This window comes from Rhinolophus sinicus, linkage group LG10 (genome assembly GCF_036562045.2).
Source record: "Rhinolophus sinicus isolate RSC01 linkage group LG10, ASM3656204v1, whole genome shotgun sequence".
Classification (NCBI taxonomy): domain Eukaryota; kingdom Metazoa; phylum Chordata; class Mammalia; order Chiroptera; family Rhinolophidae; genus Rhinolophus; species Rhinolophus sinicus.
This window is the reverse complement of record NC_133759.1, coordinates 35436231-35452038: the sequence shown is the minus strand read 5'-3', so window position 1 is coordinate 35452038 and position 15808 is coordinate 35436231. Positions and strand designations below refer to the sequence as shown.

Below are 15808 nucleotides of genomic sequence, written 5' to 3'. Positions count from 1 at the left end.
ATAGAGATGGTAAATAGATCAGAGTTTGGGGGAGGAGTGAGGTTTGAATAGTTGAATCACGGGATTAGGGTGGTTAAACTATGCTGTATGATACTGTAATGTTGAATACATGTAATACTATACGTTTCTCAAAACCCATAATACTTTGCAGCACAAAGAATAAACACCGATGCATGCAAACTAAAAAAAAAAATCACTTATGAGATCATCCCAGAATAAATGCAGACTATGACAGTAGAATCTAACTGTACTAAACATACATGAAATAACCTCACTGAAGTGGTTTAAGGGAATGGTGCTGTTCTAAGTAACTGAAGAAATGAGTGGAGACTATAAGAGTAAAGGCCTAAAAAACTATATAAGAACTGTATTTTAGTTGGCAAAATTGTTTCCCATGGGAGTGTGAGTTGCCAATTGTAAAGTCACTATACATGTATATTGGAGTTGAAAAATTAAGTAAATAGATGGTTGATGGTGGGATCTAGAGTTTTTACTGTTGGAGTGGATTACAGATAAGCAAGGGGAGGACACTAGAATAATCCATTTGGTAATCGAGTTGAAGGCATTAGTATAACTCACATGTAGCTTAATATAGACACATGGCTACATATAGAAACATTTATAGGTATGTTTGTATACACTCTGTTATACATACACATATGTATTATCCCTTGTTCTTTCAGCTAACGTGGCCTAAGAAATGACATTTCACTAGCAAACAGCCAGGAGCAACAAGCTCACCTAGCACCTAGGTCTTGGTTTCTAATTCCATTCTCCAATAAAAGAAACCAGCGCTCCTTGAAGAAATACTAGATTCTAGAACTGGGACAGGAAATATACAAGGTGAGCCTGAAGAATTTCGTAGTATCAGAAAGTAAACAAGTGCTCAAGGTAAATAAAGCAAAATGATGAGGGTATGTCACGTCCAGCGCAACACGGGCAGTGAGAGAACTAGATGGGGCGGCAAAGGGTTAAGAAAGAAACAGAAATCAAGAAAGTTTTGAAACAGAGGCCAACGGTCTCACAGCCTCAAAGGACTGAGAGCCCCGAATCAGGCCACCTTGTGGCTTTTAATGATGCACATACAAGGAAATAGCATTATTTTTACTACGTCTGTGAGTCTCATACACCATACCAGAAAACTGGTTCAAACCAATCACCCTTGCCTGTCGAAAGTCCCATGATGTGTAATTATTGTTTGTACCTCCCCAGGGGACAAAACCTTTATGTTGAAACCTTACTGAGATGGAGAAATGATGTTATCACTTCCCAAGCAGGTTGTGGGAAGGAATGCAACCACAGAGGCAGAAGCTCTCCTTAGACGGGGGATGGTGGGGGTCTGTGCCTACCTCTATCAACCCCGTGAATTCTCCTGGTGGTCCCCACATGACTGTGCCTGGCTTAGGTTGTTCGTTTCTTGAGGAATCTTACCCGTCATTGGCTAGCCAGCCATCCTTTGGGGCCAAACAAGAAGATGGCATAAAGGTGAAGCAATGTCCCTGAAAGGAATAGTTTCACAGACTCTTCTTTCTTTTTAGGGGTAGGTACGAGGGGACAGACAGGCATGCTGCTGTGTGACAACAAGGGTATATCAAAAGGACACAGGAACCAACTGAAAGCCCTCAATGGCCAAATCTGTAAAAATTTGAGCAAAAAAAAAAAAAAAATCATAGAATCGAATTATGACCCACACTATAAAATATTCATGAGTCCATACTGATACAGATAAATGACTGAGTCATGAAACAAATTGGTGAAACTAGACAAATCTTTTATGTAGATTTCAAAATAATTTATCTCAATACGTACATAAACCTCAAGGAAGTGAAGCATAACTCCCTACCCCTGAAATGTGGGATACACATAATGACTTCCAAATATTACAGTATTGATAAAGGGAAAAAGTGTAATTTGTAAGATTGGAGAAACCTTACAAATACTGCCTTAGCTAGATGATTATGATTCAAAATATTTGGTCATGTTGATAGCATATTTTGATATGATGAGAATGACACTTTGATTTTCTCAAAAACCCATAAACCGTATCTAACGATGAGAAAAACATCAGTCAAACCCAAGTTGAAAGACATCCTATAAAATACTTGACCACTGCTCCATAAAACCATCATAATCATCAAAACCAAATGAAGTATGGAAAAGTGTCATGATATAAAGGAGCCTAAAGAGACATGACACCTACCACCTTTTGTGGTATTCTTGATGAGATCCTGGAACAGAAAAAGGACATTAAGTAAAAACGAAGAAAATCTGAATAAAGTATGACTTTTAATTAATAATAATGTTATGGAGTAAGGGTACGGGGAACTGAGGAAGGTATTCAAAAGGTACAAACTTCTATTTATAAGATAAATAACTAAAGGATGTAATGTACAACATGATAATTATAGTTAACACTGCTGTATCATATATAGGAAAGTTGTTAAGAAAGGGGATCCTACCTTGTTTCCCCAAAGATAAGTCCTAGCCGGACAATCACCTCTAATGCGTCTTTTGGAGCAAAAATTAATATACATCATATTATGTTATATTATATTATATTATTGTATTATATTATACTAGGTCTTATATGAGACCCAGTCTTATGTTATAGTAAAATAAGACCAGGTCATTCTCATATATATATATAAAGATTTTATTGGGGAAAGGGAACAAGACTTTATTTGGGGAACAGTGTGTACTTCCAGGACTGTTTTCCAAGTCAAGTTGTTGTCCGTTCAATCTTAGTTGTGGAGGGTGCCGTTCAGCTTCAAGTTATTGTCCTTTCAGTCTTAGTTGTGGAGGGTGCAGCTCAGCTCCAGGTCCAGTTGCCGTTGCTAGTTGCAGGGGGCACAGCCCACCATCCCTTGCAGGAGTCGAGGAATTGAAATGGCAACCTTGTGGTTGAGAGCCCGCACTCCAACCAACTGAGCCATCCAGGAGGCAGCTCAGCTCAAGGTGCTGTGTTCAAATCTTAGTTGCAGGGGGCGCTGCCCACCATCCCTTGCGGGACTCGAGGAATTGAACTGGCAACCTTGTGGTTGAGAGCCCACTGGCCCATGTGGGAATCGAACCGGCAGCCTTCGAAGTTACGAGCATGGAACTCTAACCGCCTGAGCCACCGGGCTGGCCCCCTTATATTAATTTTTTTCTCCAAAAGACATGTTAGAGCTGATTGTCCGACTAGGTCTTATTTTTGGGGAAACACGGTAAGAATTCTCATCACAAGGAGATTTTTTTTTTCTTTTTATTGTATCTGAGATGGATGTTAACTAAAACTATTGTAATTTCACAATATATGTAAATCAAACCATCATCTGTGCACCTTAAACTTATGTGGTGATGTATGTCAGTTATTTCTCAGTGAAACTGGGGGTAAAATAATAACTATCAATATTAGCTCATTGCTTGTAACAAATTATACCATACTAATGTGAGATATCATTAGGAAAAACTGGTTGTGGTGTACATGGGAACCTCTATACTGTGTTTGTAACTTTTTTGTCAGTTTCAAACTTCCAGAATAAAGTAAATATTTTTTAAAATCCTGGAGAATTCAGTTTAAGGAAAATTCTTTGAAACTCTTTTATTAAGCCCAACCAGATAGTTCGTTTCCTCTTTAATCACCTACATAAAATTTTGATAGAAGAGGAAAAGAGGTATTCTAGACAAAGGATGGTTGAAAAAGTCCTCAGCGGCACATTAAAAAATTGTGAGAGGGACTTCATAAAAGTACACTTGAGATTATTTGGGACCTCCTAGTGACACAGTTTTGAAGCACAGGTTAGAGAAATAGGACTTGGTCATTTGTATGCAGTTTGAGAAGAAACTGCCAAATAACTGTTAAATCTCAAATATTTAAATCCTAAATTATCTTACATATATTATGTAATTGGAGTCAAATATGTAGAGTTGGCTGTAAACAGGGCACTTGATAAACAAATTATTTTCGTTCTGTAATTTTATGGATCCCTGTAACATTATACGCAAGTTTCCGTGTGCTTTTTTCTTCACCACTTAGAGGTGAAAACTGGCTCTTTTTAAACGATACCATTTCACTCATGGCTTGATTTTTTAGAAAGAGAGAGTTCAAAGTTTTTTTCTCTCTACCCCCTAATCCAGAGTCTTGGCTTTTCCATACCATGCTATGAAGGGTAAGTCTTTTCTAGAACTATTCTTTACTGTCAACATTTTATTTCTCCTTTCAGTTCTTTAAGACTGAAAATCTTTGACTAATACTTTTCCTCTAATATGTAACTTTTTACTTTTTGAGTTCTCAAATTCCTTTAATAATGTTCTGAAATATTTTGGGCCTTTTCCACCATAGTGCATAGACCTAAATTTTCATAGAGTTTCAAAAGGTTCATAGGTACTTAGGAATCCATGTGCCACAGATTAAGAAGTCCTGCCTGTCTTGAATCATACTAATATTAGTAATAGAGCCCCAGTAAATTTATTTTCCTTACTGTTTTTTCCTGTAATTCTCATCTTATGTGAACAGTATTAGCACTGAAGATGAGATTATTTTAATAGTTGAAGATTTAATAAAAATAGTTTAAAAGGTTATAGCTCTAGGACAATAACTTCCTTGTTTTGGGCCCTTGCCAACCTCAAAAATTGAAATTCTAACATTTAGTAAATTTACCTGTTCTTGATATGGATGGAATATACCCCGTGCAGTCTTGAAAGACGTTAATTGGTGTGCACATGTGCTACGTGCCAATAATGTGGATTTTTTTGAGCATTTAGTTTGATGTTTCGCTGACCTTCTGTATTTGCAGAGGCAGAAATATACAGAATACCCCCTTATCCATGGTTTTGCTTTCCATGGTTTCAGTTATCAATGGTCCAAAAATATTAAATGGAAAATTTCAGAAATAAAGAATTCGTAAGTTTTAAATTGTGTGACGTTCTGAGTATCGTGGTGAAATCTCAGTGCCACCCCGTACCATTTGCTTGGGGCATGAATCATCCCTTTGCCCGGTGAATTTATGTTTTGTACACTACTCACCTGTTGGTCACTTAGTAACCATCTGGGTTATCAGATAAACTGTCTCAGTATTGAAATACTTATGTTCAAGTAAACCTTATTTTACTTAATAATGGCCCCAAAGAATGAGAGTAGTGATGCTGACAATTTGGATACACCAAAATGAAGCCATAAGGTGCTTCCTTTAAGTGAAAAAGTGAGTACAGTGCAATAAAATTTTTTAAGGGAGACTGTAACTTTGATTACAGTATATTTTTATAATTGTTCTATTTTATTAATCTCTTACTGTGCCTAATTTATAAATTAAACTTTGTTAAAGGTATGGATATATAAGAGAAAACATGGTATATACAGGGTTTGGTACTAGCTGTGGTTTCAGGCATCCACTGGGGGTCTTGGAACATACCTCCCATGGATAAGGAGGTCTGCATTTTGCAAGGAATGTTACAAAGTGCAGGCTGCCATCTAGAGACAGACTCATCCTGGAGCTATAATCACAATAATTTTTATTTATAAGGCATTCTGAAAGATTTACAATTTTCCAATGTGTATCTTTATAATAACCTGTGAGGTAATTTTTTTTCCATTTTTGCATGTACTACCTAGACGGACCACATACATCCCAAGATATTTGTTATTAAGCTTAAAATGCTCATTAAAAGGCAATGAAAGCGTCTGTTTCTTTCTCTACATTTCCCCCACTCCCTCTTCTCAAATTTTGTGACTTACAAATAAATCACTGCAATCTTAGGTAATTCTTAAATCCTACATTTTTGTTATGCAGATGTTCTTTAGTAAATCCTTCTCAGTTTTAGTAGCCTCAGCATTTTTTTTAATCCTTTCTTATCTCAAAGTTTCTCTGCTGATTTATCCATGTTTCTTTTTAGCCTTTCTCTATTTTATTTTGATTTACAACCTGCTATTACATAAAGTAAAAATGAAACAAAAAACGAGACTGCCAAAACATTTTCCTTTTGTATGCTTGGATTATCTTGGTCTATCACCAGATTAGATTTTATTAAGACTCTATAGTTCATTCTTTAAAAGAAAAGCCATAAAATAAAAAGGCTATTTCATATAGGGAACCATTATTTATAAAGCATCTGCTGTTTAGAGGTCTCTTTTCTAAGTGATCTTAGGCAATGTTCGTGTATTTAAGCCACATCCAGGGTCAATAATTTTGAATGAGCTAAAATGTTATAATGTGTCATACAAACTATACATTTAAAAGGGCCATTGGTTATGTTTGAATATATTGTTTTGCTGCTAAGTACAGTTCTTTCTGCCTTCAATCTTCTACCTGCTTCTGTATCCAGCTGGATGGATGCAAAGAAGGCTAGATAGAGTTCCTGCTCTGGCTGGCATCATAGAATAGAGGGGAGGGGTAGAACTGAAAATGATGAGGGTAAGGTGAGACAATTTTCTAAGCCACGGGTGTCCAAACTTTTTTCAACATTTTTCACCAAGGGCCATATGCGGTAAAATACACAAATAGCCAGGCTACTCACTCGAGGTGAAGTACGTATTGCCTCACCTGGTTTATTTAAGTACACTAAATATATTTTTGGAATTTGCTGCGGGCCAATAAAAAATGGATTTTGGGCCGCAGTTTGGACACCCCTGCTCTAAGCCATAGGTTCATATACCGTGTTTCCCCGAAAATAAGACCTAGCTGGACCACTAGCTCTAATGTGTCTTTTGGAGCAAAAATTAATATAAGACCAGGTTTTATATTATATTATATTATATTATATTATATTATATTATATTATATTATATTATATTATATTATTATATTCCTGGTCTTATATTAAAATAAGACCTGGTCTTATATTAATTTTTGCTCCAAAAGACACATTAGAGCTGATGTTCCAGCTCGGTCTTTTTTTCGGGGAGACACGGTATGGGGTAAGACAGTTTGCTGGTTCTTGCTTCACTTTTCTGACAAATATTTATTTGTTACTTTAACTCATGCTTGAGGTGGGTTCTAGGCATTTTGGACAGGGATGTTTAGTGCTGTTATATCGGAGCATCACTCTGGAGGTGGAGACTATAGGTCTGGGTGATGGGAAAACTGCTGGAATGACTTTTCCTGGTTCTGAAATGTAATAGGTAACTGGTTTCATTGTTCAAACAACGTTAGCCTTGCAACATGCACAATTAGCAATCTGGCTTCCACTAGAGTTCAACTAAGGAACTAGAGCTTTTAGCTTGCCTGCAAAATGAGCAGAAAATTTATCAAAAAATAAATTCCTCAAAGTAGGAGAACCTTATACTAACTGAGCATCTCATATACTAAGGTACAGTGCTATATATGTTTGTTATCTCATTTACTTCTCATATCATCCTTGGTCATTTGTTCAGCAAACATTTTTTGAATGCCGCCTCCTATGTGCTAAGCACTCTAGGCACTTGGAATTACGCATTGAACAAAAATAACATTCCTGCTCTGAAGTGGTATTATAACCATTTTAAAGATAAGAAATCTGAGTTCATAGAGAACGATTGACTTTTCTGGTGCTCCGTAGCTTAATAGCTGGTGAAGCAGAGATTTAAAACCTACTATGTCTGTAACTTCTTCAGGGTTCTACTATATGCAGTGATTGCTGTAACCACAGTCTCTCTTTATTTTTACCTGTATTGCTAATTATGCAAAGGTGTGTTCTCTAGTCCTGTTTTCATATTGGTTTTCAGTTCCATCTTTTGTGTCCTATGATAGCTGTTAAGAAACAACACAAAATTTCGCATTTCTGGCAAACTTACGTTGAACATTCTTATGCCTACACTCTAACGAGTGCATATTGATAATAGCTATATAAATGCATAATATGCAAGGTTTAAGAGCAATCTGTCTTTCGGTTCAGTTTTTGAGTGTTTTTTTACTTGCAATGTATTCATTATTTTGTTTAATATAGTCACACAATTCATATTTCAGGAAACGCAAAGGATATGCAATATAATGTCACCCTTACATCCCTAAATTTCAACCACGTATTTCTTTCCCAGAAGCAACCCATTTTGCCATATATTTGCATAAATTTCCAGAAATATTTTAATGCATTTATCATCAAATACATATGTATCCTGTTTTATGTATGAATATATCCCACAGTATCAATTATAGACAGCTTTATTATTTTTGACATTGACTTTAAGAGTCAGTAAAGAGTAGTAAGTCGTGGTTCCTGTAGCCAGATTGCCTGCATGTAGACCGTAGATCTGCTACTGGGAGACCACTTGTGCAAGTTGGTAAATCTCCAAATGCCTCAGTTTTCTCATCTGTAAAATGGGAGAAAAATAATACATTCTTTATAGGATTGTTGTGAAGGTTAAATGTGTTAACATCAAAGGCTTACTCAGCACAATGCCTGGCAGATAGCATCCAAAATTAGCTGCCACCACCATTGTCAGTATCATCACCATTTTTACTTATTTAATCAGATTCTTATTTTATGGGCATATTGGCTTTCTTTTCCTTTTGATATTACAAACAGTGCTTCAGGGAATAACTTTCTGCAATCTTTATTTTGCACATGTGTGAGTTTGTGGATGCTTTGCAACAGGTACAATATAAGGCCAAAGAGTATATCGTAAATTTGTAATTTTGCTAGACATTTGCCACATTACATACCACAGAAATTTTATCAAGTTATGCTCTCACTAGCAGTTTGACGTAATTTAAATAATCTAGAACTTGATGGTAGCTTTCTGATATTATTTCTATTTCTGATATTACTCATAGTTAAGAATGACAATTTTTGAAAGTTTTTCCTTTATCGTCATTAGAAGTACAATCTTTTATTTTTTAATATGAAATATCTATATTGTTGGTAAGTTATTCTTTCAGGATTCTCACAGATAAGATAGCTTCTTATTGTTTAGAGAGTGGAAGATAATTTTCATTTTTTTCCATTCTTTATTTTCAGATATTTATGTTTCATGAATTTGAATTATTTTAGATCATTAATTTACCTTTGTTATTTGTAACATTTGGATAATCTTCTGTTAGAAATACTCATCTTTAAAAAGCAAGAATACAATGGTGAACTAAAATTAGCATTTTAATTTGAGTATTAGTCTTGAGTTACAGCAAGATTTTTTTTCCTTTGTCAAAGAAAGCTTAAGAAGAAGAAAGAAAACCTTAAGGTATCACTCATTTTTCAAGGAACTGGGGGGGAATACAAAGATTAGTATAGACCGATCTCTGCCATGCTTACCTCTAGTGGGTAAGCTATATAGGGGCTATTTCCAGGTTAGAAAATGTAAAAAGGGACAAAGAAGGATGTATTGGACAGAACTTTGGACATTACCTAAATCTACTCAGGTGAATGACTAAAATTAAAAGAAATCAAAATAAGTTGTCAGAAAACAGTACAAGGATGTAGTGCTATAGAAACCAATATAATGAGCAAATGCTTCAAATAGAATAGATGGGTTATCACTAAGAAAAGGGTGTTTGATGTAGCAATTATGAGATAATTGGTGTGAGGAAGTAGTTTCAATAGAGTTGTGGAACCCAACTGGAGAAGAATGAACAGTTGGAAAGTAAATAGACTTAATCTTTGGAATAATTATTAAGGCAACAGAAGGATTTTCCTCTTAAAACAAATAATCTCTCAGGATTTTCCTCTTAAAACAAATAATCTCTCAGTAACAAGCTTCTGTTCATTTCAAAATTAGGACTTTAAACTTCTGCTTTTATTTTATTAGTAATTGTTATTTGTATATGGTAGTCACCTTTAAAGATGCAAAGCATGAGGCTGTTTTTTCCATACTGCTTTTAATGCCTTTCATTTTGTAACATTAAATTAATGTAGCAAAATAGTTCTTTCATAAACTAACATAGGTAGTCCATTGAAATTACAGTTAGGACTCCACTGTATATGAAAACTGCCATATTTATCATGGAAATAGAGTTGAGCATTATTTGCATTGGAAGAATTTAATAATTACATATGTAACTTATATTAAAATAGTAAGATTAGCGTTGTCCTTTTTCTTGAGTTTTTAAAAAAATCAATTTTACCAAGATATAGTTTCCATACATTAAAATTCAGATTGATGACTTTTGACAAATGTACACAAACAACCCTGTAGCAATGCTCCATGAAAATACAAAAATATTTCCATCTCCCTAAAAACAACTAATTCTTCCCATGTTTAATAACTTAAAAATTTAATTTTACTTCTGCTTATTTAATTAGCTGCCATTGACGATTGTAATTTTAATTATCAAGACTACTTGTAACAACCCTTGAATTTACATACTTCTTATCTATAGGAATCTATTTCAGGTTGACAAAATAGTTCATTACCCAAACAAGGTTAAATACAGTTGACCCTTGAACAACGAGGTTTGGAATTTGCAGGTCCACTTATACGTGGATTTTTTTTTTTTCTTCAATAAATACACAGTCAGCCCTCCATATCCCTGGGTTTCACATCCGTGGATTCAACCAACTGCAAATCGAAAACAGTATTTTTGATACCCTCTTGGGAATCAGAGGATGCTCCTGGAACCAATATCCTGTGGATACCGAGGCTACGACTGTAAGTTACGTTTTTGGGGAGTCAAAAGTTATACGTGGATTTTTGACTGCTTGGGGGGTCGGTTCCCCTAACCCCCCGCCTTGTTCAAGGGTCAACTGTACAGTTAAACAATTTTGTTTAATTTGATTTTAAGAGTGTTTGGCAGAAAGTTACTTTTACTTAAGATAATTTATAATTAGCAATTTAATCTGTTTTCTGTTTATTTTTTTAAAATTATCTGAAAATGATCACTATTATAGGGCATAAACAACCTGTCTTTAGTACTGTTGACTACTGTAATACTTTTTTTTTGACATAAAAACATAAGATCGCAGTATAAATTTTTCATTTTGTTTAGGAAATTGCGTGTTGTGGAGGAACTCATTAAAAAAAATTTTTTTCACCCAAACCTCCCAACCTAGACTTTCTTATTCTCTATATCTGGATATAGGGAATAACTGTTCGTGGTACTTAATGAATTCAGCATCCTGAAAATGAATGAGAGAGCTGTATATCAAGTAAAACATGCTTAAAAGTGGTTCTGATTAAAAGAAAGGGCAGACATCATTTTTCTCATTTTACAGATTAGTAAAAGTTAAGTCAATTTAAGTTTAATGTATTAAATGTGTCATTGTAGTTTTTGTTGAGACGCTGAATTAAGACCATATTTTGATGACTTTTAGTCTCTGTTCTGCTCTATGCTCTTTCCTGTAAGAGCACAGTACATTTCTGAGACTCCTCCCCACATTCCTAAATATGATTTGAATTGGAGTTGCCAATCATTGATAAGGAGCCTGTCAGAGGTTATAATTTTTTTCGTAACTGATTGATTGTGTCTTATTCTTGTGATTTTTAACTTGAATATTTTACATTTATACAGTTGAAACTGAACCTCATTTTATTATTAGGCCAGGGTTCTCTGTACTCAAGGTTGATTTTAAACTTTTTTCCATTCTTTAAATTATGTTAATTTTTAACAAGTTTTTGGTATAAATCCCTCTTATCATTATTAAAAGACTGATAATATTTATATAACCATATTTGAGATAAAAATAAATAGCTAAGATAAAAGTAGTATGAATGAAATAAGAACGGGGTCAACTTTTTCTTTGATACTCATGTGGAAGTTATTGAGAAACTTTTCATGCTCAGAGAAAACATTTAACTGAAATGTATTAACGTGAAAGTTAGTATTATTTTATACAAGAATATTCTGATGATGAAGAATATCAGAAAGAGCCATGAAGGAAGATAACACTCTATACTTGGATGTTTTTCAGACTAAGTAAGCCGGCTATATGTCTGGATAGGCCCAGTATATATCTAAGTCAATTTTTAGGGTCTTCCCTACAGTATAAATTCATTGTTTATGTCTTTGTCTTTTCCTTCCCCATCATTAATCTTAATATTTTTCCTTATAGTTAACCTAATTTATAGGTTATTCAGTTCTTTAAAAATGTCTACAGAACTTTGAAGTTCTTAAAAGATTTTTTGAATAGATAGGAGTTTGGTGGAGGAAAGAAAAACCCAAGCATATAAAACTTTTCAAACAGTGGTCAGATTAAATTTAATGTTTAGCATGGAATAGAAAAGAATTAACTGTAAAATCTGTTTTTCCACAGGCACTGTAAGAATAGAGATGTTTCGAAATATGCAGAATGCAGAAATCATCAGAAAAATGACAGAAGAATTTGATGAGGTATAGCATTTCTGTATTTATACAAATTGCCTACTTATACTTTTTAATGGTGAATATGTTGCTTATTTTAAGTTTTGATTTGGTGTTTAGTATAAGACAATAATGCTATTTTCTCATGTATATGATAATCCATGCTACTAATTCCAAACTTAAAGATCTCTGGGGATTTGATTACATTGTATGGAGGTGGCACTGAATGGTAACTGATAAGCATAAGAAAATCAGTGGTCTGAAGTAGAAGTTGATTCTTGGCATTCATTCATGAAGACCACCTAAAATTCCCAAATTTATAAATGCATCTCCAATAGTTTCATATTTCATGGAATGCTAGTCCTGTTAAATGCTTTAAAGAATAAAGGAATTTTTGAGGTCAGAGAATGTGAGCAGGTTTCATGTTATACCTGTCTTAGACATTGTCAAAGAACAATTTAAGGATCTTTAAAATCCTATTGGAGAAAAACCTTAACTTTATTTAATCCAGAATTTCCAAAATTATTCTATATAGATCTTCCCACCCCCGCCCATTGTGTGTGTGTGAGTGTGTGTGTGTGTGTGTGTATGTATATGTGTGTGTGTGAGTATGTATGTGTGTAAAACTTAAGTGCTTATTAGGGACACTGGAATATTGTGCTTTATATTTATAATATGTGTTTTGTTTGCTAGTCTTCACAAATTAATCACAAATCATTTTTTCTGCATGCATTTCTATTTTCACTGAAGTATTCTCTCAAGTAGTTTTACAAAGATTGTTGAAACACTCACAATTTTATTTGTGTTGTATTTATAATGAACTCAGTTCATGCCATGCTTTAAGCCATCATTAATTCCAGTTTTAATATTCTGCCTTTTGATTTAAGTCAGATTTCTAATCTCTTGTGGATGTTCCTTTTTCTTGACTTTGAACACTAATGACAAAAATTGGCTTTCATCTAGGTCCACTCTTTCAGTGCAGCGGGCTCAAAATTATTATAGTAAAAGACACATTGCCGTTAATCACCCTTAAAATACTTCCCCTCACTTTGAATACACTTATCCCATCATTCTTGCCACTTCCTGAAGCAGTTCTGGAAGTCCTCTTTCGTGTGTCTTTAGTTGCGCTGTCATGGCTGCTTCTATGTCCTGAATTGATTCAAAATGTTTACCTTTTATGATGATTTTGACTTTGAGATAGAGCCAGAAGTCACATCGTGCCAGATCAGGTGAGTAAGGCGGATGAGGACACACCGTAATGTTTTTATTTGACAGCAATTGCCATACCAGAAGCCATGTGTGACACGTAGCCTTTCTGTTGTGATAAAAAAAATACGGTGAATGCTGCTGCCGTGTGCCATCCAACAGAAGGACAGGGATCTTCAATATGGGAATCGGCATGTTGAATCTTAGTAACTGTGTGTGACAAGTTTCAACTTGTTTGGTGCAGTCAGTTGGGTGTGAGCAACAGTTGAGAGAAGGTGTGTTTTAAAGTGTTCCATAAATTATCCTCCATTGTGACAATGCTCCATGTCATACATTGCTTCTGTATATGGCAATTTCTGGCAAATAAAAACATTACAGTGTGTCCTCATCCACCTTATTTACTGGATCTGGCACCATGTGACTTCTGGCTCTTCCCCGAAGTCAAAGGGATTCATGACAGGTAAATGTTTTGCATCGATTCAGGACATCAAGACAGCCACAAAAGCGCAACTAAAGACACTCCTGAAAGAGGACTTCCAGAACTGCTTCAGAAAGGGCAAGAACGATGGGATAAGTGTGTTTGAAGCAAGAGCAAGTATTTTGAGGGGGTGATTAATGGCAATGTGTCTTTTAGTGTAATAAATTATTTTATTTGCACATTCACTGTATTGTTCAATCACACCTCATTCATATATATATATGTATATATCCATAGTTGCCTATCTTCATTTCTGTAAGTCAAAAGACTCTGAAGTTCCAAAGGACTTTTTTGCAATTTAATTGATGGCAAAACCTGGCCTTGACAAATATAATGTTATTTACAATAGAATCTGCCCCAGAGTCTATTTGCTTATGTTGGAATATAACTGTATTAACTTCTGTAATTAAAAAACTAGATCCTGAAACACTTCTTTGGGACCACTTTTCCTAAAAAATATTTTGTGTTGTTACTTCATGAGTTTGTACGTATGTGGCAAATAGAAGATAACAAAGCCAGATTAAGGTGCATGTGGCAGGTTTACTGGCCAGCTACTCCACTGCCATGCCAGGTGTAAAATATAGGTAGGTGTTTCAGGTTACAGATTTAAAACTAGTATGCATTTTGGACCTTCAGGGCACTAACACATGAGGAAATGATTATTAAGCGTTTAAGAGAATAGTTCCCAAACTGTGCTGCACATTAACATCACCTAGGGATATTTAAAAACTACTGATGCCTGGTTTTCTCTCTGATTGCCCAGACATTCTGATTTAATTTGTAAGGCATGCACCTGGGCATAGGGATTTTTAAAAGTTCAGTAGGTGATTTTAATGTACAACAAAATTGGGGAACTACTGTTCTAAGGGAAATAAAAAGAAAAGGCCAAGATTTAACTTATAAAAACAATTTATATGTAAGAATAGAATAAGGAGAAAACAGAAATGAATATACTGTGAAAATGCACAATAACAGTAAATTACTGCTTTTGTAGTAAGATTTTGAGGTAACTATGTAGAGGAAGATGAGAAATTCAGTGAAATGAAGGTCATCGTATACCTAAGAAGAGATTACTGTGAATATTGTCAGATATGCAGAATATATTGGAGAAATAGTTAACTGTTACCAAAACTGATAATGATGAGTTAAATGTAACAAATGAAAATTTTTAAAATACACTTATTTCATGTTCCTAAATATTTTTCTCCCAATATTGGAAATTACTGACCTAATCACAGAAGACTGTTTTAACAAACACCATTCTGAATTTTTTCCTGTTTGACAGTACAATTAACACAGTTTTGATTATGATTAGAATGTATTTGTTTAAAGCACAATGATACATTAGATATTTCCATGGCTGTTCATTTCATCTTCAGTCATTTTAGCAGAAAGTGTTGCTGTTTTTGCTACAATCAAGAAACTGCATTTAAATGCTTGCATATTGTTAAATATGTAATATTTTATTTTATTTTTTTCCTTTAAAATACTATGTAGGTCATTTAGTCCCCTGGGAGTGGAGGGAGTTTGGCCTTGGTAAATTGTATTTTATGGCAAAATTCTGAAAGATCTGATGACAAGAACCATTGGATCCCAAGAGCTTAGAACAATGTCTGGTTCACAGGGAATAGCCATTAAAATTTTGTTAAATGAATGAATATAATGTATTATAGGAAAGTAAAGTAACAGTGAGATGAATTAGAAGTAGCTTAGATGCAAGGTATTTAAATTTGGATAAGGTAGTCCAAGAGTATGTTGTTGCCTGAGAAAATATACTCTAGCTTCTATTCCTTATTATAAGCTGGTTATCACATTTGCTATTAGATAACTTTCTGAAAATCTCCACACAGCCAAAAGTGCTTTATAATTGTAATACCAGTGTAATTTAAAAATACATTATTAATAATTATCTGGGCAGTCTGTAGCTCTTCAGAGTTAA

General features: G+C 34.5%; 1 protein-coding gene across 3 annotated transcripts in view; it reads left to right on the top strand.

Annotated features, from left to right (window-relative positions):
- Window positions 1-15808, top strand: part of STAG1 (STAG1 cohesin complex component) — a 354251-nt gene that overhangs the window by 165664 nt on the left and 172779 nt on the right. For 2 of the 3 annotated variants that reach the window (XM_019747971.2, XM_019747962.2), the window contains exon 6: window positions 12139-12215. In XM_019747971.2, coding sequence (XP_019603530.1) covers window positions 12139-12215 — 77 coding nt within the window. Of the gene's footprint in view, window positions 1-10402; window positions 10538-12138; window positions 12216-15808 lie in introns of all 3 variants that reach the window. The other variant, XM_074312886.1, reaches the window with a different exon arrangement.